The following is a 23820-nucleotide window of genomic DNA, read 5'->3' as shown; positions in this document are numbered from 1 at the left end:
CAATGCCACAGTAAATAACGGTAAAGGATTCTTACTGTGGGGACAAAGATGTTAGCCGCTCCCATGAGAAGATTTGTTACTGTTCCTGTGGCAAAGCAGGCATTTGTGTTTTCATTGCCGTGGTTAAACTTCAGTTCACAACAATGGTTTTTTTCCGCGTCATTCTCGAATACAGGGGAATGAATATCTCTTTTTTCCTACTGGCCATACCTCTTCCTATGCACCCTAGCATCTTTGCAACCTCTTTAGCCACCTTAAGATCATCACATACTATCACACCCATGTCCCACTCCTCCTTCGTGCACAAAAGTTCTTCACCCCCTAAATTGTACTGTTCTTTTGGGGTTTTGCAGCCCAAATGCATGGGAGTGGCCTTTGTTATCTGGGCCAATTGGAGTCTTAGGCCCCTCCCTGTGCATCCCAGGATGCACCGGGAAGGGGGCCTATGGCCTTGATTGTCCCTCCTTCAATTCTTTTTTTTTTTTTTTTTTTATCACATTTCAAATTATATAACAAGAATTGACTCTTGCGCCAGTAATACATCAAAATATAAACAAAGGAAATATAATATTGAATCAGAAAAATTATTATTAACCACCTCAAACCACAATCCTGAGAGGAGTTCTACAAAGTGATGAGACTTAATTTTCATGCAATACATCAGGTATTGGCTTAACAGCTTTTGGTTCCCTTTTTATTATAACTGCTGTTCCAAAAAAAGATAACTAAGCATTCCCTATTGCCATTTTCTTCAGGTCTAAAAAGGCTTGCAACTGTTCGGGTGAATAAAACACATATTTCACCCCCAAATATTTATGTTCAAACAATTTTTATTGATGAGAATATGCACCAACAGTAAAACAGTTTGCAAAATAACACCACAACAACAGCGAGAAATCCAAAAATGGAACAAACAGAATATCAATTTTTCAATAAAGCAACTACCATATTACCCACCCCCAAAGCCAAATATTTAACCAGATATTTACAGGGGTAAGCCAAAAGAAGCGTAGATCCCAGAGTCACTGTTTCAGTTCTCATTGCAAGAAAATTTCCTTCGTTCCTGTGTTTGTATAGTTACATTTGGATAGATATATACTTTTTTCCCATAGAATAATGTTTGTGAAGTACGAAAGTACAGCTGAAATATAGCATTAACATCTTGTTTAAAAACTGAAGACACTAACAATATAGTTCTTTCAGAAAGTTCAGCTACTGTAGTCTCAAGCAAGTCAGTAACATTTAGAGCTCACCAGCATTTAAATTAGCCGATACTATCTCTGGGTTCATTCCTACATCTTTCTTTAGTGGTAAATAATATATACGATTCAAGGGCGGTTTACATTCGGGGGGAAATTTCAAAACCTCTATAAGATACTTTTTAAACATTTCTGTAGGAGTCACCCCTGATGATTTAGGAAAGTTCAAAAAACGAATATTCAATCAATGATTAAAATTCTCTGATTGTTCAACCTTCCTGTTTAACTGATTTTTATCTTTTATAAATCCTGATGATAACTCTTGAAGGCTTTTCATCTTTTCAGTAACTTGCTTCAATTTGTTAATGAATTCTTCTTTAGTCCCATCTAGTTTAACCCCCAAGGCATCTACAGTACTTACTAACACTGCAACATCCTGTGAAGATCTTGCAACGCTGTCGTTCAGCCTGGAGAGAGCTTCCCAAATGCTCTCTGTTACGACCACAGGTCTGACCAGTTGAGAGCTGGCCTCAGCACTAGCTCCCAAGTCTCCCTGCTCCTTCCAAATTCTCAAGGTCACTGCTCCTTGAATAGGGGTCTCCCCCGCAGATGTTTCTCAGCCTGAGATGGTGATATCTCCAAGGCTAAATCCTCTGCCTCTCCTCCAGAAGGGGACAACGCTGACTTCACTCCGGATGCATCCACGGGAGCCATGGTGGCGACAAACTCCCAAATTGACCGCTGCACCGGGGAGGAAGTTCTCGCCGTCGAAGTATCAGGTCGAACTATCTCTTACGTTTGGTATGTGGCATTTCGGCGATGAAGCAAAAACTTTTGTCTTGCTTCCAGGCCAACTCAGGAGTGTGAACACCTTGCTGCCGCCATCTTGAATCCTCCCCTTTCAGTCCCTTCAATTCTAACCTATTCCTGGTAGAATACCATATGCCTCACAGCTAAATATGAAAGAATAGCTGCAGAAAGGAAAAAGAATATAATTACACTTGAAAAGACTTGGAAACCTCTTATTGAATATTCTAAAATACTCTTTGATCACTCATTCTAATGGTATAATGTTTTATTTATTTAAAAAGTTTTTATTTATTTATTTATTTATTTAGATTTTTATCCTGTCCTCCCAGTAGCTCAGAACGGTCTACAAGTAAACATTCACAATGGAATGTAATTGGACATACAAGATTATACAGTAGATTTAAATGTTTGGACATACATGGCTGTGCAGCAGTTTAAATACAGGGACTATACAGCAAATTAAGAGCAGTAGTTTAAATATAAGTAGTTTAGTTTAAATACAAGTTATTTGAGTACAGGCTGAGAGAGGACTTTATAGGAATTAGGGGGAAGATTAGAAAGAAAGGGGAAGAGTAGAGGTGGGGCTTAAGGGGGAGGAGTGTAGACTGAGGGTGGCCTTTAGTTGAAGAGGAGGGTCTTTACCATTTTCTGGAATATCATTAAAGAGTTCTGTAGTCCGAGTTTTATACTGCCAAAAATCTCAGCAGTTTCCAATATACATAAAAACATAAAAGTACACCCATTAGAGCATAACAGTTCAAAATCGTCACACATAGAGCATAAAAACGCCATTTACAGTATTTTCAACAATTGCTCATCTTCTTTAAGTAAGGGAAAGCAAGACAGTTTCAGAAAAAAAAATCATCATGCCATATATGTGTCAACAAATAGCTTAGTCTTAAGCAGTTTTTTAAAAGTGGGATATTCCACACATAATCGTATTTGACCAGCTAACTTATTCCATAAAGACATCCCAGCGATCATAAATATTTTCATTCCTGTAGACCCATAATTTATGTTCATAGATAATTGACATACTAGCTTCATACTGTTAACTGATCGTAGGGCTTTACCGGGTCTTTATATATCTCAGAGACAATGGAACCAATATGGCATCGTGCGGTGCAACGTTTGATGCACCAGAGGTAATACTTTAAAATGAATCCTCTGTTCGATCGGTAACCAGTGTAAATTTTTTAATACAGCGGTAATATGAGATGTTCTTGTTACCCCACTAAACAGTCTGGCTGCAGAGTTCATCATATCCTGTAAAGCTCTCAGCTTTACTTTGGCCAATCCCAAAAGCAGTGAATTATCATAGTCAAGCCTACTCAAAAACAGCAACACTACCACCGTTCTGAAATCATGTTATTAGGAGGGGTTTCAATCTCTATAGTAGACGAAGCTGAGCATAACCCTTTTGAATCATATTCAAAACTTGTTGCCCCATATTCAATGACATATCAAGGCAAACTCCCTAGATATTAATTTCCTTTTTTACCTGTATCAATTCACCCATAAAAGCCAATGTCATTACAGCCATCTCACTATCTCTCCTTACAATCATTAATTCTGTTTTATTCACATTCAATTTAAGACCCTTTTGATTCATCTATTCACATACTTTGGTCATACACTGATTCAATCGCAACTCAACTGGAAAGTCTATTGTACTCGTTATTGAGTTGCTTGCATTTACCTTTGTATTTTATGCTTGTATACTCTTGTTATAAAATATAAAATACAGTAAAATAAATATTGAACTGAAAAAGCATGGACTAATACTGAGGACCAAACCCAAGCCACAGGGGGGAAAAAAACCCTCCTTAAGCCTAGCAGTGGACAAAGTTAAAGACAGTGTGCGGCTGTTAATTTAAAAATGTATTAATATACCACTTAGCAAAAATGAATAGATCAAAGCGGTTTACACTTAAATAATAATAAATTGGAAAAATGAAAAGAGCTCCATTTACAATGGGAAAGATCAACACATTGAACAAAATCTAAAACCACTCATATACAAACTAAAAAAAAAAAAAAAAAGCTAGGGGTTGGTCTGTTTGTTAAACTGCAGGAGGCGCTAGCACGTGCTTTACCCACATTGAAACAGGCTTACTGCAGGACTTGTGCCAGCATCCTCTTGCGCTAAAAAATATTTTTGTCTTCTAAGAGGGCAGTGTTAGGGGGTGGAGAGTGGGTGTGACAGCGCTGATCAGCATGGGGGTTAGTGCGTAGGCCCTTACCGCCTACAAAATCGGTGTCAGTAGGAGCTTGCTGGTAAAGGTTTTTAATGGCTGTGCACTAAAGGCAAAATGAGAAAATGTGCCATTTTCCAGCCACGGCACAAGTGGTTTTATCGCGAAGGAAAGACCTACATAAGGAGCGCGCTATGGCCACTTTTGCCGCAGCTTTGGTAAAAGGGTCCCCTAGAACTTTGGGGAGCTCGCTGCCTTCTTAGAGGACACTCAAGATAATATTTCCACTCGTTCAACTTTGTTGGTAACTCTTGTCAGAAAGAGATAAATTGCTAATTTTAAAGAATTACTTTAAACTAAACTAAACCTTAAGTTTATATACCGCATCCTCTCCACGGAAGTGGAGCTCGGCACAGTTTACAAGAACTTAAAATATAAGAAGAGAAAGGAAAAGGTTTACATGAGCTTATATATAGTTGTTTTCTGTGGGCAGCCAATTCAAATTTTTCCAGATGTAACGAGAGCCACTCAGGAACATAGGAAACAATTCTTTGCCCTGAAATCCAGGGTTTTGGCTATTGGAGCAACTTTTTTTTCCAGTGTTTTCCCTGTAGATATATTTTACATTATCAGGGTAAACTATTTACCATATTTTTTGCTCCATAAGAAGCACCCTAGATTTAGAGGAGGAAAACAAGAAAAAAAACATTCTGAACCAAATTCTCCCTGCCAGGCCTTGCACCTAACCCCACACTCCTTGCCAAGCTCTGCACCCTGTCCCCCCTTCCCCCAAGCCAGAATAAAGCTATACTGTATCTAAGACTATACCTAGCACACCAGTGCTCTGGACTCTGATGTGCCCTGGAGACTACAAACCCCCAGCCCTCCCTTCTCTCTCCCCCCCCACCAACAGAACACCCTCCCCCATCCTCTCTCCCCACCTCTACGAGCAGCCCCTACCATTCCTAGGCATGCCGGGCAATATAATAAGAAAAAGCAGCATGTCAAAGAAATCTGCTTTTCCTTTCTATGAACGGTGTAGGGGACTCTGGACTGGGGGGGGGGGGGTTCAAAACCTGTTATATGGAGCCTTGTTTATCTGGCTGAACTCTTGTACCTCTGATTTATTGGCTCTAATAAAAATCATTTAAACATAAAACTCTTAACTTAAAGCATACCTTAGCTTGCCGACCTTGCCATCCTGACTGACTGATATATCTCCACTCTTCAAAGATGGTCATGTCTTTTTCAAGTTCCTGGAGGAAAAATCCATAGTCTGCTATAGTGGCGTACCTAGCATATATGACACCCGGGGCCCATCATTTATTGACACCCCCCATCTGTATCAAAAATATGATTTTTAGTAACAATCCACATATCGTACAATAAGAGTGTACCTAGGAAAAGGCAGCATCTTAAACACTGCAGTGAGCACTAGAACACCAACACATACATTGTAAAACTAAACAAGCCAGATCCCGCACAGTCAATTGATCCTGTAGTCAATGCCAACTGAAAACTATATCCTTTTCATACACACAGAACAGACATACACCCTCGCCCAATATGGAATAATCACAAACTAAAAATAGAAATATGTAGACAAAAGTTAAACTGAACCACCAAGAAACCAGACTCTGCATACAATGCAACACCACAACACCACAAAAACAGTAACACATGTCCTCAATACTGTGCAAAATATAGACAGTAGATGTAAATTTGAAAAAACTGATACATAACAATCACCACTTTACAAATTAACAAATAAAAATAAAATAAATAATGAGAAATAAGAAAATACCATTTTATTGGACTAATCCATTTTTCAATTAGCTTTCAGAGGCCAAATCTTTTTTCAGAACAGTACAGTATACTGCTGTTATGGTATCCTGTCCTGATCTGAGGAAAGGGGTTTAGTCCAAAAAATTGCCTTATTTTCATTTCCTATTTATAAACTTTTATCAATACAGTTACAATACTACTTGATTCTAAGTAAAGCAACAAAAAAATCTTTCTACCTTTTGTCGTTTCTGCTTTAATCACTTTCTGTTCGCTCTCTTCTTTCTATACAGTGTTTGTCCTCTCTCCCTTCAATGCAACATCTGCCCTCTCTTTGCCCCTTCCACCCAGCTACTGCCCACACTCTCTCTGCCCCTTCCATCTACTGTCCACTCTCTCTTCCATTTGGCATCTTCCCTCTTTCTATGTCCCTTCAATAAACTATATATCCTGTGTCCCTTCTCTCCTTTGCACATGATTCATTTCAGCTTCACCCCCTCTCCATTTTTCTGTCTCCACCCCCTCCCCTATGCTTTGGCATCTCTCTCTTTCTCTTCTCCTTTCTTTCCTTCCTACTCCACACCATGGTGTAGTATCTCTATATCCTTCCCTTCCCTCCCCCCATGCCAAGGCATCTCTTTCTCCCCCTCCATGGTCTGGTATCTCCTTTCCTTTTTTTACCTTTCCCTCCCTCCCATGAACTTGGAATCTCTGGTTCCTCTCCCTTGTCTTCCTTCTCCCTCCTTTCCTCTCTTTCCCCAATTGGGAGCTGCTGCAGCATTTCTCTCTCCCCCCCTTTCCCTGTGCAGCATTTCTACCCCCCCTTCCCTGTGCAGCATTTCTACCCTCCCCACTTCCCTGTGCAGCAGCAACATTTCTATGCCCCCCCTTCCCTGTGCAGCAGCAACATTTCTCTTCCCTGCCCAGCATGTCTGGCCCATTCCCCTGCTCAGCCACGATCCGCGGCTGAGTCAGAAGCCTTCTCTCTGACGTCACCCATGGCTTTGAGCAGGGGAGCCGGCCAGAAGCTGTACAACGCCGGAGTGAGCACCCATGGACACCCCTGTTTACTGCCGCTGCTGCTGGTTAAGGAAAGCAGCATCGGCAGAATAGGGAGGGTGGTCGGCTATGCACCTCCTTGGGGCGTGCACCTGGGGCGGACCGCCCCCCCTTGGTACGCCACTGGTCTGCTATTGAGATAGACATAGGGGAAGTCACTGCTTGCCCTGGGATTGGTAGCATGAAATCTTGCTTCTATTTGTGTTTCTGCCAGGTACTTGAGACCTGGATTGGTCACTGTTAGAAGTAGGATACTGGGCTAGATGGACCATTGGTCTGACCCAGTATGGCTATTCTTATGCTCTCATTTCTCTCTGCTTTGTAAAGGATAATTTCCTATCGCCTGACTACTAAAGTCAATGAGTAGAGTCCCTGGTTAAACCACTGTCAATACAACACAAACAAAAAAAGAAGAACCAACAGTGGAAGATGCGAAGACAAAACACGGAGAACTGCAGACACACTTTTAAGGTGTTGTTTTTAACCGCAATCAAATTATAAACCTAAACAAACTTTGCCTGTATCATTGTACGTGTGCCTGCAGTTCTCCTTGTTTTGTTAAACCACTGTCACCCATTCATCTTTGTGAACTTCTCTGGTTTCCAGGTTTAGGCTATTGAGGGGAGGGCTGCTGAATTCCTACAACATGACTCTTGCCTATGTTTTACTGTTCTACTGATGTAATTCCTTTTTTTTAGGTTAATTTATGTAATCTGCTCAGAAAGTTTGCTAATTGAACGGTATAACAAATTTGAAATAAACTTGACGCTTTTATTACTTATTACCCTCAAATGCAAAAAATCAATTTCAGTCTCACAATTACAATTGAGATGAATTCATACTCCATACACCCCTAATGTACGTTGTGGGGAGGAGGAATATACAGGGGAGTGACTAATTTTGTTCTATGGTTGCTTTCTAGTGCTGATACACCACACTCAAATGCAATAAAGCCACGTCTGTGGAGCCCGCTTAGAATTCTCATTCAAAACCAAAATCTTAGGTGTAACAATAGATAACACCCTAAGTTTTTATTCTCATATTTCTAAATTGGTTTCTTCATCTTTCTATGCTCTCTGCCAAATTCGATCTAGTCGCTCATTTCTTCAACAAAATTCACTCCGCATTCTTATACATTCCCTCGTCCTGAGCAAACTTGACTATTGTGATTCTATTTTCATTGGACTTCCAAAATATCAATTACATCATTTACAATCAATCCAGAACACTGCTGTTTGATCACATTACACCACTTCTAAAATCAGAACATATCCTCCTGGTGCCATATCGAATTCCTTTTAAATATAAAATTCTCTCTCATCAGATTCTATCGAGTGGTCTTCCTTCTTTGCTATAGTTTCCTGGTTCCATACTCGCCCCAAAGAACTCTACGATCTTCATAACAGTTATTAGTCATTCCCTCATTCCAATAACTCTTCCTCGATTTTCTTAGGAATTCTTCATTTTCTGTCATGGCTCCCACTTTCTGGAATTCGCTACCTTTTTATCTCCGTTCAGAAAAATCATTTGCGAAGACAGTTAAAGGCATAGTAATTCTCCTTGGCTTTCTGTTCTTAATTTTTTTAGGTAACCTCTCTTTAAAGTTCCATTCTTGGCTTTATCTCAACTAGTGTGGACAGAACAAACTTTAGTTTTCTTCCCTACAATATCGTTCATTCCTTCCCTTTCCCCAACCTTTTTTGGTTTTATTGTAACCTACCGACTCCCTCCTTTCCTCCTATTTTGTTGATGGTTTGACTGTTTAACTGTATTTTATGTTTTGTTTCTTTTTTTTTGTCCCCTACCCTATTTAATTTTACATTTATTTATTTTAAATTTTTATTGTAAACCACTTAGATTTACCCTTGGTTTTATATTTGCGGCATATTAAATAAATTGAACTTAAACTTACCTGCAGCAATTGCTCCAATCAAAGGCTGCAAGATGAGCGCCACAGGATAGTTCCAGGCCCCGATGATAAGCACCACACCCAGGGGTTCGTAATGTATATAGACATCATCTGGAAGGGTTATCAAAGTTTTCTTCACAGGCTGAGGGGCCGTCCACTCAGGGAGTTTCTCCAGCATCAGTGAAATCTCTCCCAACACGCCAAGAATCTCATAGCTGTAAGCAACATACTCGTTCTGTAAGAAAAAAAACCAGGAGCTTTCACCTGTCGCTACAACAGAGTGAGGCAAATTGTATTGATTTAGCTGATCACACACCTCATAGGTGGCTCTTTTCAGTTAAGTCCAAGAATACCTCCAGAGTCGTGCTGACATTTTATCGTGCGTGTTTATGTTTTTTTCTGGACACGTAAAGAAATTCCTCCCTCCTCATTTCTTAGCATCACTTGTTTACCTGATCAGAATTTTTCTCCAGAAGAGACATGAGAGAAGAAACATTTACAGCCATACCTTTAGTTTGCCTGCTTAGTTTGGAAGTTGGGGGGAAGCATTTCAAACATCCCTGTCGGATATAGTCACAACCTGACCCATATAGATTTTCTATTAACATTGACAGAGCTCCTGCCTTTAGGCAAAGGAAATTTTCTTTAGCTCCTCTGCCTTACTGCATGCCCACAATTATGTACTTAAATATCTCTTCGCAGACATTTATTACTAATCTGAATTTGTGTTTCCTCATTTGTTTCATTATATATTCTCAGGTCAATTACCTCTCTTATTCGGCTCCATTCTATCTCTTGCCTTCTTATAGCGGAATGGTTTTTTTTTAAAAAAAATCTTTCTCCCATTTCTTGTCTCTGGGGAAATGACACACCAATTCAGTAGTATTTTCCTATTCCCCAGAGAGCTTACAATCTAACGAAAGATTAGGTTCTTACTTCAATACATGTACAAAACAGCATAAGCCCTGCTAAGAACAGTACAAATCCATCAATGATTTAATCAATGATCCCCTCCCCCTCCCTACCTTCCTCATCCCAGCCTTCGTCATATGGCACAACTATTTCAGAGGTAGGTAATAAGACAAAAATTCCAAGTTAGGACATATCCTAGGGCCTGGGCTCTTATGGCCCTAGGGCACACAAGAATCAGCCTCCCCTCCCGGTATATAATACCCCCAACAGCGAAGATCAGAGAGGCACTAACAACCCAGTCTAAAAGGGTGTCCAGCCAAACCGGCAGGCAGAGGGAATGGCCTAGTGGTTAGAGCTACAGATTGTAGGTTCAAATCCCATACCCTGGGCAAGTCACTCAATCCTCCATTGCCCTAGGTATGTTAGATAGATTGTGAGCCTACCACAACAGATAGGGAAAAATGCTTGAGTTAGACAAACTTGATAGGTGGTATAGAAATACTTTTTTAAAAATGGTATTCAAAATAAGACTGAGGAGTTCAATAAAAGTCCCAAGTGAGCAAAAAGCAACAGCGTCCCTTAGTATGGCCTTCCTGTTCTTGCGCCTCCCAAAGGGCCAATGTGCGAACCTGAGTCCTCCCCTGCCAAAAAAATGGAGGGTCCAACGAAGTCCATTGTTGCAAAATACTTTTATGGCCCAAGAGACTCACTTTACGACAAAGCAGAGTTCCTCCCTTAGATAGTTCCTGAAATGAACCAGGGATGTCCAACATCAGCTGTTCTGCTATGCCTGACAAGAGGCAGCCCAAAAGTGAGCATGGGTAACTCACCATCTTAGACCAACAATCCAACGAGTGAGAAAAAGTATTAGGTGCGCTGCCACATTTGAGACAACACCCCCAATCTTATGAAGTTGAACCTGGTTGAAATACGTTCTCTACAACACAATGGGCATAGCATTCCCGCAGCACTGCTTTAATACTGCAATCTGATCTCAGCAGTGCTTCTGATCTTGATCATGAGATTCTATTTGGTTGTCTGGATTCCATTGGAATATCTGGCATTTTTATGATTTTTTGCACACTAGAACATATCATATTTTAATTTTAATTTAATTTCTTTTATCTTTTTCTTTATTATTTGAATTGTACCCTTTCCGTCAAAATTCTTGGAATTTTGTTATATCTTTTCTATTTTAATAATTGTTTACTCAGGTACTTTAGCTAGATTGTGAGCCTTTGGGACAGATAGGGAAGTTCTAACTAACTATATTTTATTGTAAACCACTTAGATCTGTAATAGGCTTAAGCGGTATATCAAATGTTTTTTTGTTTTTTGTTTTTTTTTATGTTCTCAACATTTTTTTTTTATAATTCTTTATTCATTTTTAAACTTTCAATAAGTGCACAATATAAGTAATACATAGATTTACTAACATCACTTGATAAATCTATCAAGATCATAACAAAGGTATATATATCTAAACCCTTCTTCCCCCCTTCCTTTCCATACAATTATTTAATTGAATCAATCTTTGTCATATTTCTTTTTTTACATTTTTTTTTTTCATTTATATAAACCCTCCCCTTTCCTTTCCAATCATAAATAATGTTAAGAAAATTGTGTTTATTCATTACAAAACAATGTCAATGGCCCCCATATTTCATTAAACCTTTTATAATTTCCATTTTGTATTGCTATTGAACGTTCCATTCTATATATGTGACATAGTGAATTCCACCAGAAATTAAAATTAAGTCTTGTGTGATCTTTCCAATTTGTAGTAATATGTTGCATGGCAACTCCTGTCATAATCAATAAAAGTTTGTTATTACTTGCCGATATCTGACTCTTTTTCCTCATAGATATGCCAAATATCACAGTATCATAAGTTAATGCTACAGGATTATCTAATAAAGAATTTATTTGATCCCAGATCGAATTCCAAAAGGCTAATATATAGGGACAGAAAAATAAAAGATGATCCAAAGTCCCTACTTCAAGCTTACAATGCCAGCATCTATTAGACATTGAACTATTTAATTTTTGTAATCTAACAGGGGTCCAAAATGCTCTATGCAAAAGAAAAAACCAAGTTTGTCTCATAGATGCTGACAGTGTACATCTTATTCTCCAAGACCAAATTTGTGGCCATTGAGATGTCAAAATTTGATGATTAATCTCAATGCTCCAAATATCCCTAAGACCATTTTTAGGTTTTTTATTAACCAATTCACTAATAACTTTATACCACTGTGCGGCCTGGTGACCCAGAAAATCTGCCTGGAAGCATAAAAATTCCATGCTGTATTGAAAATTTAAAGTTTTCCATTCAGGGAACCCTGCCTGAACAGCCTGCTTCAATTGCAACCATTTATAAAATTGTGATTTATTCAGTCCAAATTTATTTTGCAATTGTGTAAACTCAAGCATTTTTCCATTTGAAATAACATCATTTAAAGTTCGTATTCCTGCATTTAACCAATGCCTCCAGACAATCTTAGTTCCGCCAATCTGAATCTTGGAGTTTAGCCATATAGATTGATTTGTCGATTTACTAATAGGAATTTCAGTTAAATTACTTACATATCTTAGAGTTTTCCATGTATCTAATAAAAGTTTATTTTCTTTATACAATCTGGGCATCTTGATACTGAGAATGTGACAAAGATGTAAAGGAGACAGGAGTCGCCATTCCAAGTATAACCAATCTGGAGTGTATTCAATGAGATCTGGGAGGACCCAATACATACCTTGACGTAAAATATAGGCCTGATGATACCTATAGAAATTTGGGAAATTTACCCCAACCTCCTTAATTGATTTCTGTAAAGATACCAAAGCAATTCTAGGTGTTTTGCCAAGCCAAACAAACTTAATAATTATTGCATTCAATTTTTTATAAAAAGAGTTCTGAAAAAATACCGGAATCATACACATTTGATAGCAAACCACAGGCAATATCATCATTTTTATGGTTTGAACTCTTCCCCACCAAGATATATGTAATGGGTTCCATTGTTCACATAATTCCAAAACCTTTTTTAATAAAAGTTTTTCATTTTCTTTTACTGTATCTTCTATTGAATTTTTAATCCAAATTCCTAAATATTTTAATCCATCCTCTTTCCATACAAAAGGAAATGAATCAAACATAGATTTTATGCAATGCACATTAAGCGAAAGAATTTCAGATTTATTCCAATTGATTTTATATCCTGAAAACATTCCAAATCTTTCAATCAATTCTAACAAACATGGTATAGTTGAACCTGGATTGCGCAAATATAATAAAATATCATCCGCATAAGCAGATAATTTGTATTCCCATTCTTTCAAGGGAATACCCTGTATCCCCTTTGTCTGATTAATAGCTATCAATAAGGGTTCTAAAACAATATCAAACAGCAAAGGGGATAATGGACATCCTTGTCAAACTCCTCTATGTAATTTAAAACTCTCAGATAAATTATTATTAATGTATAATCTTGCCATAGGGGAGCTATACAAAGTTTTAATCATTTGAACAAAACCAGGACCCACACCAAACCAATCCAAAGTCTGATACATGAATGACCATTCTACCCTATCAAAAGCTTTTTCTGCATCTAATGAAAGAGCAAAAGCTGGTTCATTCATCATTTTAGTTAAATTTAATGTATGAAATGTCAATCTTGTATTGTTAGAAGAATGTTTGTTAGCAATGAAACCTGTTTGATGTACATCAATTATGTAAGGAAGAGCCTTTGCCAATCTTAATGCCAGTGTTTTAGCCATTAATTTTCCATAAACATTAATTAATGATATTGGCCTGTAATTTGAAACCATAGTAGGATCTTTATTTGGCTTTGGCAAAACAATCACCATAGATTCTGCCATAGTACTTTTAATACAACCTTTATTAAGTTGAAACTGATATAAATTTAGTAAATAGGGTAATAAAGAATTTTGAAATGTTTTATAGAATTCCACAGTAAAACCATCCCCACCTGGAGCAGATCCAACTCTAAAAGACTTCAATGCTGTTTCTAATTCTTTTAATGATATAGGTTCTTCTAAACTTCTTTTTATATGATCAGGAAGCTTTGGACCCTCAAGAAGATTTAAAAATTCCATACCTTTTTGAACTTTATCAATAGAAGACTCGGAAGAATAAAACTCTTTGTAAAAAGCCAAAAATTGATTTAAAATGTTATTTGATTATGCATATTTCCTTTCTCATCTTTTATTGCACTTATTTTTATTCTTCTCTTTTTTGCTTTAAGATAATTTGCAAGTAAACTTCCTGCCTTATTAGATTTTCCATAATACAAGGTTTGCAGAGAAAACAAATCTTTCCTTGCCATTTTTGAAGAAATTTCATTATATTTGCCTTTAGCCTTTAATAAAGTTTGCAAATTTTCGTGATTCCAATCATCTATTAATTTGGATTCCAGCAATTTAATTTCTTTTTCCAAATCTGAAAATTGTTTAATAAGTTGTTTTTTAATATACGCAGAATAAGAAATAATATTACCTCTTATAGTAGCTTTAAATGCATCCCATAAGATTTCCGCATTAATATCTGCTGAGGTATTTATTTGGAAAAATTCCAAAATTTTTAACTTAATTTCTTCAAGAAAAGTTGAATCTGAAACCAATGTATTATCAAACCTCCATAATGATCTATTGTATTCATTATTATCTAGTGTAAGTGTAATCCACACTCCTCCATGATCAGACAAAATAATTGGATCAATGGAAGCTTGTGTCACTTGTTGCACTATGGAATTTGATACCAATATGTAATCAATTCTTGAAAAAGATTTATGAACTGGTGAGCAAAAATAGAACTCCTGATCATTAAAATGAAGAATATGCCATATATCTTTCAAATTACAAGTATTCACCAAATTATCTAACCCTAATGATTTTATATTTTTGCTTGGTTTTTTATCCAAAAAAGGATCCATAACAGCATTAAAATCTCCAGCTACTATTAAATTAGAAGCAGCCAGTGGGAGTATTAATTTTTGTATATTAATAAAAAAATCATTTTGATTCGAGTTCGGGGCATAGATATTTAATAAAGTCAAAGTATTATTTCCCATTCTCATTTCCGCTCGTATCCATCTCCCTAAAGGATCAAAATCTATCATTTTAAATGAAGCTAAACATTTTGTGTTCACTAATATAGCCACTCCTGCCTTTTTCCCTATTGCGGGAGCGAAAAAACAGTGTTTCACCCAATTATCTTCTAGCTTTTTGGATTCAACCACTGATAAATGTGTCTCTTGAATATAATACACATCAGCCTGTTGCCTTTTTAAAAATGCTAACATTTTTTTTCTCTTTACTGGGTGATTAAGGCCATTAACATTGAGTGAAAAAATTTTAATCTCCATCAATCCAAATAATTTTTACAAAAGTTCTTCCAATTATTATATCTGAACAAAAAACTGAAATCATTTGAAATGAATAAACACCATCTTCATTTATATCTCCCAATCCAACATCCCTACTCCAATTATCAAATCCCTTTAACCCCCCTCCCATCCCTCCCTCTCCCACCCTTAATATTGGCTGATAAAACCTGGAACTGCACATACAAGACCAAGTAAAGCTAAACTAAAAGCTCTATACAGACTTCAATTATAAAACAATATTGTATGTAATAATCATATGTATTTTTATAAATAATTTATGTAATATTCTCAAAATATTAAAAAATCAAAATAAGAAACTAAATAAAGATCTTCCACTCACATTATAAATGATAAAAAAGAATGTAAAACTCTATATGTCTGCTAAAAGTATCAGACTTGTAAGAAACCTATAAATGAAAATTAAGCATTAATAATATATTTTCCTTTTTTTTTTTTTTTAATTATTGTTATTATTTATTTTTAAATACATATATTCCCCTTAAATATTCTCAAAGAAGCCTACTAAACCTTAAACTAGAGTCCCTTAAAAATCTTTGCTAACTGAAATCTTTTGTACTGAATTTTTATCAAAACCTCCATTAACTCATCATAACCTATGATCTAAATCTGCCACTATAAGCTCTGTATATTAATATCTTATCTTCATGAATATATTGTAATAACATATATCAGATATTCTAATATCTTATTAAGATATGTAACAGCAAAGGAACAATTCTCAAAGTCATCCTTTGAGAAAGAGATATTAAATGCTCACAGAGAAACAAACTGCCTTTTTCATCAGCATTCCATTTCACAGTTTCCATTCAAAATAAACAGAGCCAAACTGTCAGTTAGCAGATTCTCAAATATATTAAAGATGAATAACAAATAAAATCAAATAAAAACCAAGAAGAATCAACTCCAACTCCAGGAAGTGAATAAGTCAAATTAAATTGACATCGGCTGCTCCCTTTGATTTAAAAACATTTCCAACTTCACAGGTTCATCAAAGCTCATAGTTTTGTTGTCAATAGTTATTTTCATAATCGCAGGGTATATCAGGCCAAATCTAGCTCCGATGTCTCTTAACTTCGGCCTCATGTCTAGAAATTTTTTCCTTTTATCTGCCGTTGTTTTAGCGAAATCAGGAACGATGTGGACTTTGGCATCCTGACATTTTAAATTTGCATGTTCTTTAGCCATTCTTAACACCTCTAAAACTTGCTGGTGTCTTAGCAACTTGAAAATTATGGGGCGAGGACCTTTTAAAGTATCCAGTCTTTTCATTGGTATGCGATGTGCACGTTCAACTTCTATCGGGTAATTGGATTTGAGGGGCAGGACTTTCATCAAAAAATTTTCCACAAATGAAACCGGATTATTTTTCTCCACCCCTTCCGGTACGCCCAAAAGTCTCAAATTACTCCGTCTCATGCGATTCTGGCAATCCTTGACTTCCCTGGTGAGTGTAAAGATTTTTTCTCTGTCCAGTTTATATTGCCTTTTTTCTGCTTCAAAACTGTCCATTCTCATTTCCATTTTTGTTGTTTTAATCTCCAGCACTTCTGTTCTTTTATTTAAAGTCATTACTTCTTCCTGTATTTCATCCAGCTTTTTGGCGTTTTTTAGAAGAATTTCTTTTATCTCTTGTATTTCTTTCCAGAAATCAATGTCACTTTTCTCTCTTGACAACGGACACTTTGAGGGTGTTGCCGGCTCTGGCTTAGATCTCTTAACACTGCCGGTATTAGAAATCCCCATTTCAGACTTGTTTTGTTTTCCTGAAGCCATCACGTTGTATTTTCCTTCGTTTCTTCCGTTAAAATGAAAATTTTATTTCAGTATTTTATGTCATTAATGTCTGTATGTACAGAGCCTCTGCCCTACCCGACCATCCTCGTGCACTCCCAAGCCACGCGCCCCGGTATATCAAATGTTAATAAAACAAACATATCATCTGTGTCTTGAAGGATCACTTTCACAAATCTGGAGAAATTCTTGTGGTGTACCCAAGGCTCGGCCATAAGAATATGAGAATTGCTGCTGCTAGGTCAGACCAGTGGTCCATTGCGCCCAGCAGTCCGCTCACGCAGCGGCCCCCAGATCAAAGACCTGTGCCCTAACCAAGACCCACCCTACCTGCGTTCGTTCTGGTTGAGCAGGAACTTGTCCAACCTTGTCTTGAATCCCTGGAGGGTGTTTTCCCCTATAACAGACTCCGGAAGAGCATTCCAGTTCTCTACCACTCTGTGGGTGAAGAAGAACTTCCTTACGTTTATACGGAATCTATCCCCTTTTAACTTTAGAGAATGCCCTCTTGTTCTCTCTATCTTGGAGAGGTTGAACAACCTGTCTGAGTCTATTCCCTTCATTATCTTGAATGTTTCGATCATGTCCCCTCTCAGTCTCCTCTTTTTAAGGAAAAAGAGGCCCAGTTTCTCTAATTTCTCACTGTACGGCAACTCCTCCATTCCCTTAACCATTTTAGTCGCTTTTCTCTGGACCCTCTCAAGTAATACCGTGTCCTTCTTCATGTACGGCGACCAGTGCTGGACGCAGTATTCCAGGTGAGGGCGTACCATGGCCCTCTCTTCATTACTTTTTTTTTTTAATCATATTTCATTCATTATATATACAAGGGTCATTTCATAAATAATGTACACTATTTTTTTTATTTACGTTTATTTTTTTTTTCCCAAGTATTTCTTTACAAATCCTTCAGTATAGTCTCCCTGCTTTGCAATGACCAAGTCCCAACGTCCAGGAAGCTTCATTATTCCATCCAAGACACCGTTTTTGTTCAGTTGCCGAATGGCTCGGGTACCGGCGGAAGAAAGCTCTTCCAGAGATGCAAAACGATGTCCACGCATAGATTGTTTCAACTTTGGAAAAAAGTCGAAGTCTGGTAGACCCATGTTTAGACAGTAGGGAGCATGAGGTAACACCTCCCAGCCGTATTCACGTAGTTTTTCAATGACAAGTGAAGAGCTCCATCTTCCCCATGACCAAAAAAAACTGTCGATGAGCTCAATCAAAAAACAAATGATGATTTTTGCTTATGATCATGAAGGCATCATCATCACAGACTGTGGAAGAAGTGGAAGAAGTGTCACAACTGTGGAAGAAGTGTCACAGCAGTGTATCATCGTGATTTTTTTTTACAAAAAATGCGCAGAAAAATGCACCAAACCCGACCTCAGTTGCTCTTGGCTGGGCCACTCATTCTTCACGACAACGCTCGCCTGCACTTAGGGAATGTCATCATTGAAAAACTGCAAAAACGGCTGGGTGGCGTTACCTAATGCTTCCTACAGTCCAAACATGAGTCCACCAGACTTTGACCTTTTTCCAAAGTTAAAACAACCTGTGCATGGACATTGTTTTGCATCTCTAGAAGAGCTTTCTTCCACCATTACCCAAGCCATTCAGCAACTGAACAAAACGGTGTCTTGCATGGAATAATGACGCTTCCCGGACGCTGGGACTCGGTCATTGCAAAGCAGGGAGACTATATTGAAGGACTGTAAAGAAATACTTGAAAAAAACAAACAAACCATGTAAATTAAATAAAATAGTGTGCATTATTTATGAAATGACCCTCGTATACAAATTTTCTTTAAGTTTAGTTGTTTGTTACCAGGCACTTTGTGGTTATTTAGTCAGTCATTTTACTTTTACGGCTTCTGCTCGCTCTTAGAATTCCTTGCCTTTCTTTTCATTTCCTTTAGTCAACGACTGTGTCTATAGGAGATATCGTTATCAACTGCTCTCATTTCAGGCAGCAAGGAACGAAAATTAAATTCATTTTTTTCTGGAGACCTCTACCTCTTACATGCATTTTTGGACACTCCTACTTGTTTAAGGGATTTTATGGGGGTTAATTCTTAGCTCATAAGAACATAAGAAACGCCTTCACCGGATCAGACCTAGGTCCATCTAGTCCGGCGATCCGCACACACGGAGGCCCAGTTAGGTGCTCCCTGTTGGAGATCCGGATTTCCCATATCCCCCGATATGATTTGCAAGAAGGTGTGCATCCAACTTGCGCTTGAAACCCTGAACACTAGTCTCCGCCACAAGCTCCTCTGGGAGAGCATTCCAAGCGCTCACCACTCGCTGTGTGAAATAGAACTTCCTGACATTTGTCTTGAACCTGCTGCCACACAGTTTCAGGCTGTGACCTCTTGTCCGTGTCACATCTGAAAATGTCAGTAATGCTTCTTCCAGATCGCCAAATTGTATTTCACTGTACGTGAACAGTTTTTCTTACATTCTGTTACTTGCATAGAACACAGAGGTTTTTGCAAGGTGGGTGGACGAATGGAACCTTTTTGACAACTCAACGTAACTGGGGAAGCATGAGCCATCGATGTGAGAGGTGAACGTTGGCTGCACAAGTTGGTGCGGGTTGATCGGCACACTGCTGTGGAGCAGCTTGCTGTCCAAACGAACCAGAGGGCTTCAAGATGTGTCCCCAAAATAACTGTGCAGCAAACCCTGTTGTAAATGGGGCTCTGGAGCAGATAGCTGATGACTGCATCCAAGCTCACGAGGGTTTATTGCAAAAAATGGCTGCAGTTTGCACAAGAGTACCAACATTGGACTTGTACCAACTGACAGTTACCTTCTTATAAGATCATGAGGGGCATAGAGTAGAGAGAGGGCATAGAGAGAGTAGAGGGACAGATTCTTCAAACTTTCAAAAAATATAAGAACAAGAGGGCAATATAAGAACTGAAAGGGGACAGATTCAAAACAAATGCTAGGAAGTTCTTCTTTACCCAGCATGTGGTGGACACCTGGAATGCGCTTCCAGAGGACGTAATAGGGCAGAGTATGGTATTGGGGTTTAAGAAAGGATTGGACAATTTCCTGCTGGAAAGGGGGATAGAAGGGTATAAATAGAGGATCACTGCACAGGTCCTGGACCTGTTGGGGCCGCCGCATGAGCGGGATGCTGGGCACGATGGACCTCAGGTCTGACCCAGCAGAGGCATTGCTTATGTTCTTATGTTATGTTATTAGTTTTGTTGCTCCTTAATATTTTGTATGAAATCAAAGGTTCCATAGAAGCCTTAGCCCCTTCTCAACATGGGTTTTCTGTTATCAAGGAACCCAATACAAAAGACATGAGTTGGGGGGAAGGGGGCCGCAGACTGACTGTACTATATCATGTTTTGCTTTTTGTTGAAAACTGCTTTAAAACCTGGGTGCAAAGCAGTATGGCAAATTATTAAATCATATCCAACCTGCTGTAGGTTGCTGTTACTACAGTTGTGATAGAGGGACTTCTTTCTCCATAAAACCTCCAGCCTCCTCTTTATTTGCCTTCACTAATTTTTTTTTTTTGGGGGGTGGGGGGTCTGGGACTCCCTTTCCCAAATGCCTGTGGTCACCACCCTCTAAATCCCGCTGATGGGGCTATTCTGTAACTGTTGTGCTATCATCCAAGCTCAGCCCTTCCTCACCACCACCCTCTAAAGCTGAGGGCTGCAGCGGCCAGATTATGTACCCAGCGGAAGTGGATAGAGCAGGATTTTACCTTGTTCGAGCAGGGACGTTTTCCATGTCTCTGTACAGCGCTGCGTACGTCTGATAGCGCTGTAGAAATATTTAATAGTAGTAGTAGTTGTTCCCTAGCTGCCTTTGACTTAATCAGCAGGGAATGAGGAGGCGGCCACTCAGCTTCCGCATACACTCCACAATACCATGAGATGACACCTCACAACGCTGCTTCAGGCAATCAGGGCCAACTGGTGGAGAAATGGGCGAGCAAGACCTGGGACACCTGCCACCGTTTTGTTTTGCAAGTACCTGCAACTATCATATTACATATAAAATAAATAATTATAATGTATCAAGTTCTAATCAAGGTCATGTGCTTAACTTTTTTTTTTTTTTCCTTTAACCCAAAGTAATGCTACAGAGACTCCACCGCATTTAAAGCCAGGAGCTCACTTTTATCGTCAATGAATTCAACATACAGTATATAAAACCCAAAAATCCCGGAGGGAGGGGTCTAGAAGCGCAAACCTTATTCAAGTCGGCTTGCACCGCCGCTGCTATTTCTTTCCCGTGCTCGGTGAGCATCTTCTGAAGCGCCTTCAGCTGCCGGATCCTGAACTCCAGGGGTCGGGTCCTGCCCGTGGCGAAGGCGGCCCTCGCCCGCTCCACCTTCTGCTTCAGGTTGTGCATGACAGAGAATAGCTGGAGCGCGAGACGGTGCAACAGACAGCGAGATCCCAGGGACGCGAAGCACGAGACCGTACAGCAAAACGAGAGTTTAAGGAGGAAGAGCGCGAGACGGTGCAAACACAATACAGGGAGCGCTTAGGAAATTGGAATATGCAAAAATCAGGACAGAAAACAACTAGAGAAATGCGATGCAGTATAAAACGACAGCGAGAACCCAGGAATAGATAATGCAGAAAAAAAGCCCCCAAAACCTACAGCCGGAAAGCGCTACCCTCCTCAATCCGAGGATTTTTATTTTTTTACTTCACCCGCAGATGGAGGAGCTTGTTCTATTCCCAACCTCTCTCAGTTGCATAATATCTGTAATCAACTTGCCTCTCGCCTGGCCTCTAGCGTTGGTCTTCCATTTTGGCTGTCCGAGATGCTGCTGCAACATCAGGCTGTGACCTAGGAAAACTAGGACTCCAGCCCTGTTCCCCCCTCCCTTCCCGGAAAAGTTATAGTACTTAACCCTCCCTTTTCTTAGCATATTAAATTATAGATCTAAAAATAAATTGGTTTTGTGCTAGGTCCATAAGGTCCTCCAGCATCATGCCCATCAATGGCGTACCTAGCACATGTGACACCCAAGACCCATCATTTTTTTGACACCCCCTCATCTATATGAAAAACAATCCACATATTGCACATGAGTGTACCTAGGAAAAGGCAACATCTTACATACTCCAGTGAGCAATAGAACATCAATACACCCAAACTAAACAAGCCAGCGAGTATAGATTGATCCTGCACAGTCAATGCTAACAGAGAACCGAACACAGAAAACACCTTCGCCCACAATGGAACATGTAATCACAAATTCCCCCTCCCCGCACCCTTTTACAAAATCGCAGCACGGTTTTTAGTACTGGCCATGACATAACAGCTTTGACACTCATAGAATTCCTATGAGAGTCGGCGCTGTTGCTACTGCGGCCGGTGCCAAAAACCACTCTATAGTTTTGTTAAAAAGGGGGAGGGGGGATAAAATAGAAATATGTAGACAAAATTTAAACTGAACCACCAAGAAGCTGGACTCTGCATACAATGCAACACTACAGAAACAGTGATGCACGGCCCTTAATACTATGCAAAATATAAAGATAGCAGATGCAAATTTGAAAATACTTTGTCAAGAGCCTTTATTAAAGAGCAACCAAGTGCTATTCTGCAGAGTATTTCTTCCCTGCTAGTAGTGTCTTTGTTTACAAAAGAGCATAGGAGATAGAAGTTGTAAAGATTTCAATCACCTTCAAGCTCAAAATCTTCATTTTCTGTGTTCATGATCTTTGTCTTATGCTCAATTCTAATCCCATGTTATGACTCAGCTTTGACTTTTCTCAGTAGATACAGCATGTCTTCTTTGCTACAGGTGATGAGCGTTGTATCATCTGCATAGGGCAAGTTGTTTATATTTTGGCCACCAACTTTGAAACCAATGCTCTCTTCTAAGTTTGCTTTTCTGAAGTTGGTTTCACTGTAAAGGTTGAACAGGTAAGGTGACAAGATGTATCCGTGTCTGACGCCACATTTTATTGGAAACCAATCAGTGTTGCCGTATTCAGTTCTCACTGCAGCTTCTTGATTTTGATATAGGCTCTTTATCAGCTGTTTATGTGTTTGGTATTCCCATTTGTGTTAGAGGTCTCCATAGTTTATCATGATCTACCCAGTCAAAAGCTTTGCTGTAGTCGATGAAGCAAAAGTATAGGGGCTTTTGGTATTCTTTGCTCTTTTCCAACATCCATCTAAAGTTGGCAATAATGTCTCTTGCTCTTTGACCTTTTCTAAAACCAGCCTGAACTTTGGTTAGTTCTTGCTCAAAGTATAATTGTAGCCTTCGTTGTATTATTTTCAACAATATTTTGCTGGCGTGTGGAATTAATGCAATCGTTCTGTAGTTGTTAGTCCTTGGCGTCACCTTTCTTCGGTATAGGTATGAACAGTGATCTTCTCCAAGCAGCTGGCCATGTCAGAAAACCCTCCATTACCTCATGCATGAATTTTAAACTGTAAGCCCAGAGTCAGAAAACTACATTTCACACCTTGAGCTCAGATTAAAGAATGCCTATGAAAAATTATAACATTTAGTTATAAACTTTTATGTGCATATGCCTGAACAGGAAGAGATGGTCACATAAGCTTCTCTTACATCACCACTGCACGGCCAGCCCTGCCACTAGAGTAGCAGAGTTCACGGCATAGTGACATTTCACTATCACATCTAGCGAGGCAGCAGCAGTGCAATACACAAAAAGCTACCATCCCCTCAGCAGCAGGCCCATGAGCACTGGAAGTTTGTGTGAAGAAGA

The 23820-nt window shown here is 38.9% G+C and overlaps 1 protein-coding gene across 3 annotated transcripts in view; it reads right to left on the bottom strand.

The window, feature by feature from the left end:
* The window catches only part of ALDH3A2 (aldehyde dehydrogenase 3 family member A2), an 81187-nt gene extending 59358 nt beyond the window's left edge, over positions 1 to 21829 (bottom strand). For 2 of the 3 annotated variants that reach the window (XM_033921447.1, XM_033921449.1), the window contains exons 1-2: positions 21308 to 21829; positions 8958 to 9189 (exon numbers count right to left, since the gene is read on the bottom strand). In XM_033921447.1, the coding sequence (XP_033777338.1) occupies positions 8958 to 9189; positions 21308 to 21469 (394 nt within the window). In that variant the 5' untranslated portion in view covers positions 21470 to 21829. The remainder of the gene's footprint in view (positions 1 to 8957; positions 9190 to 21307) is intronic. The other variant, XM_033921448.1, reaches the window with a different exon arrangement.
* Between the last annotated feature and the right edge of the window lie 1991 nt (positions 21830 to 23820).

The sequence above is a fragment of the Geotrypetes seraphini genome, chromosome 15 (genome assembly GCF_902459505.1).
Source record: "Geotrypetes seraphini chromosome 15, aGeoSer1.1, whole genome shotgun sequence".
In the NCBI taxonomy this organism is placed as follows: domain Eukaryota; kingdom Metazoa; phylum Chordata; class Amphibia; order Gymnophiona; family Dermophiidae; genus Geotrypetes; species Geotrypetes seraphini.
The sequence above is the reverse complement of the archived record's forward strand: the minus strand, read 5'-3'. Positions and strand labels throughout refer to the sequence as shown.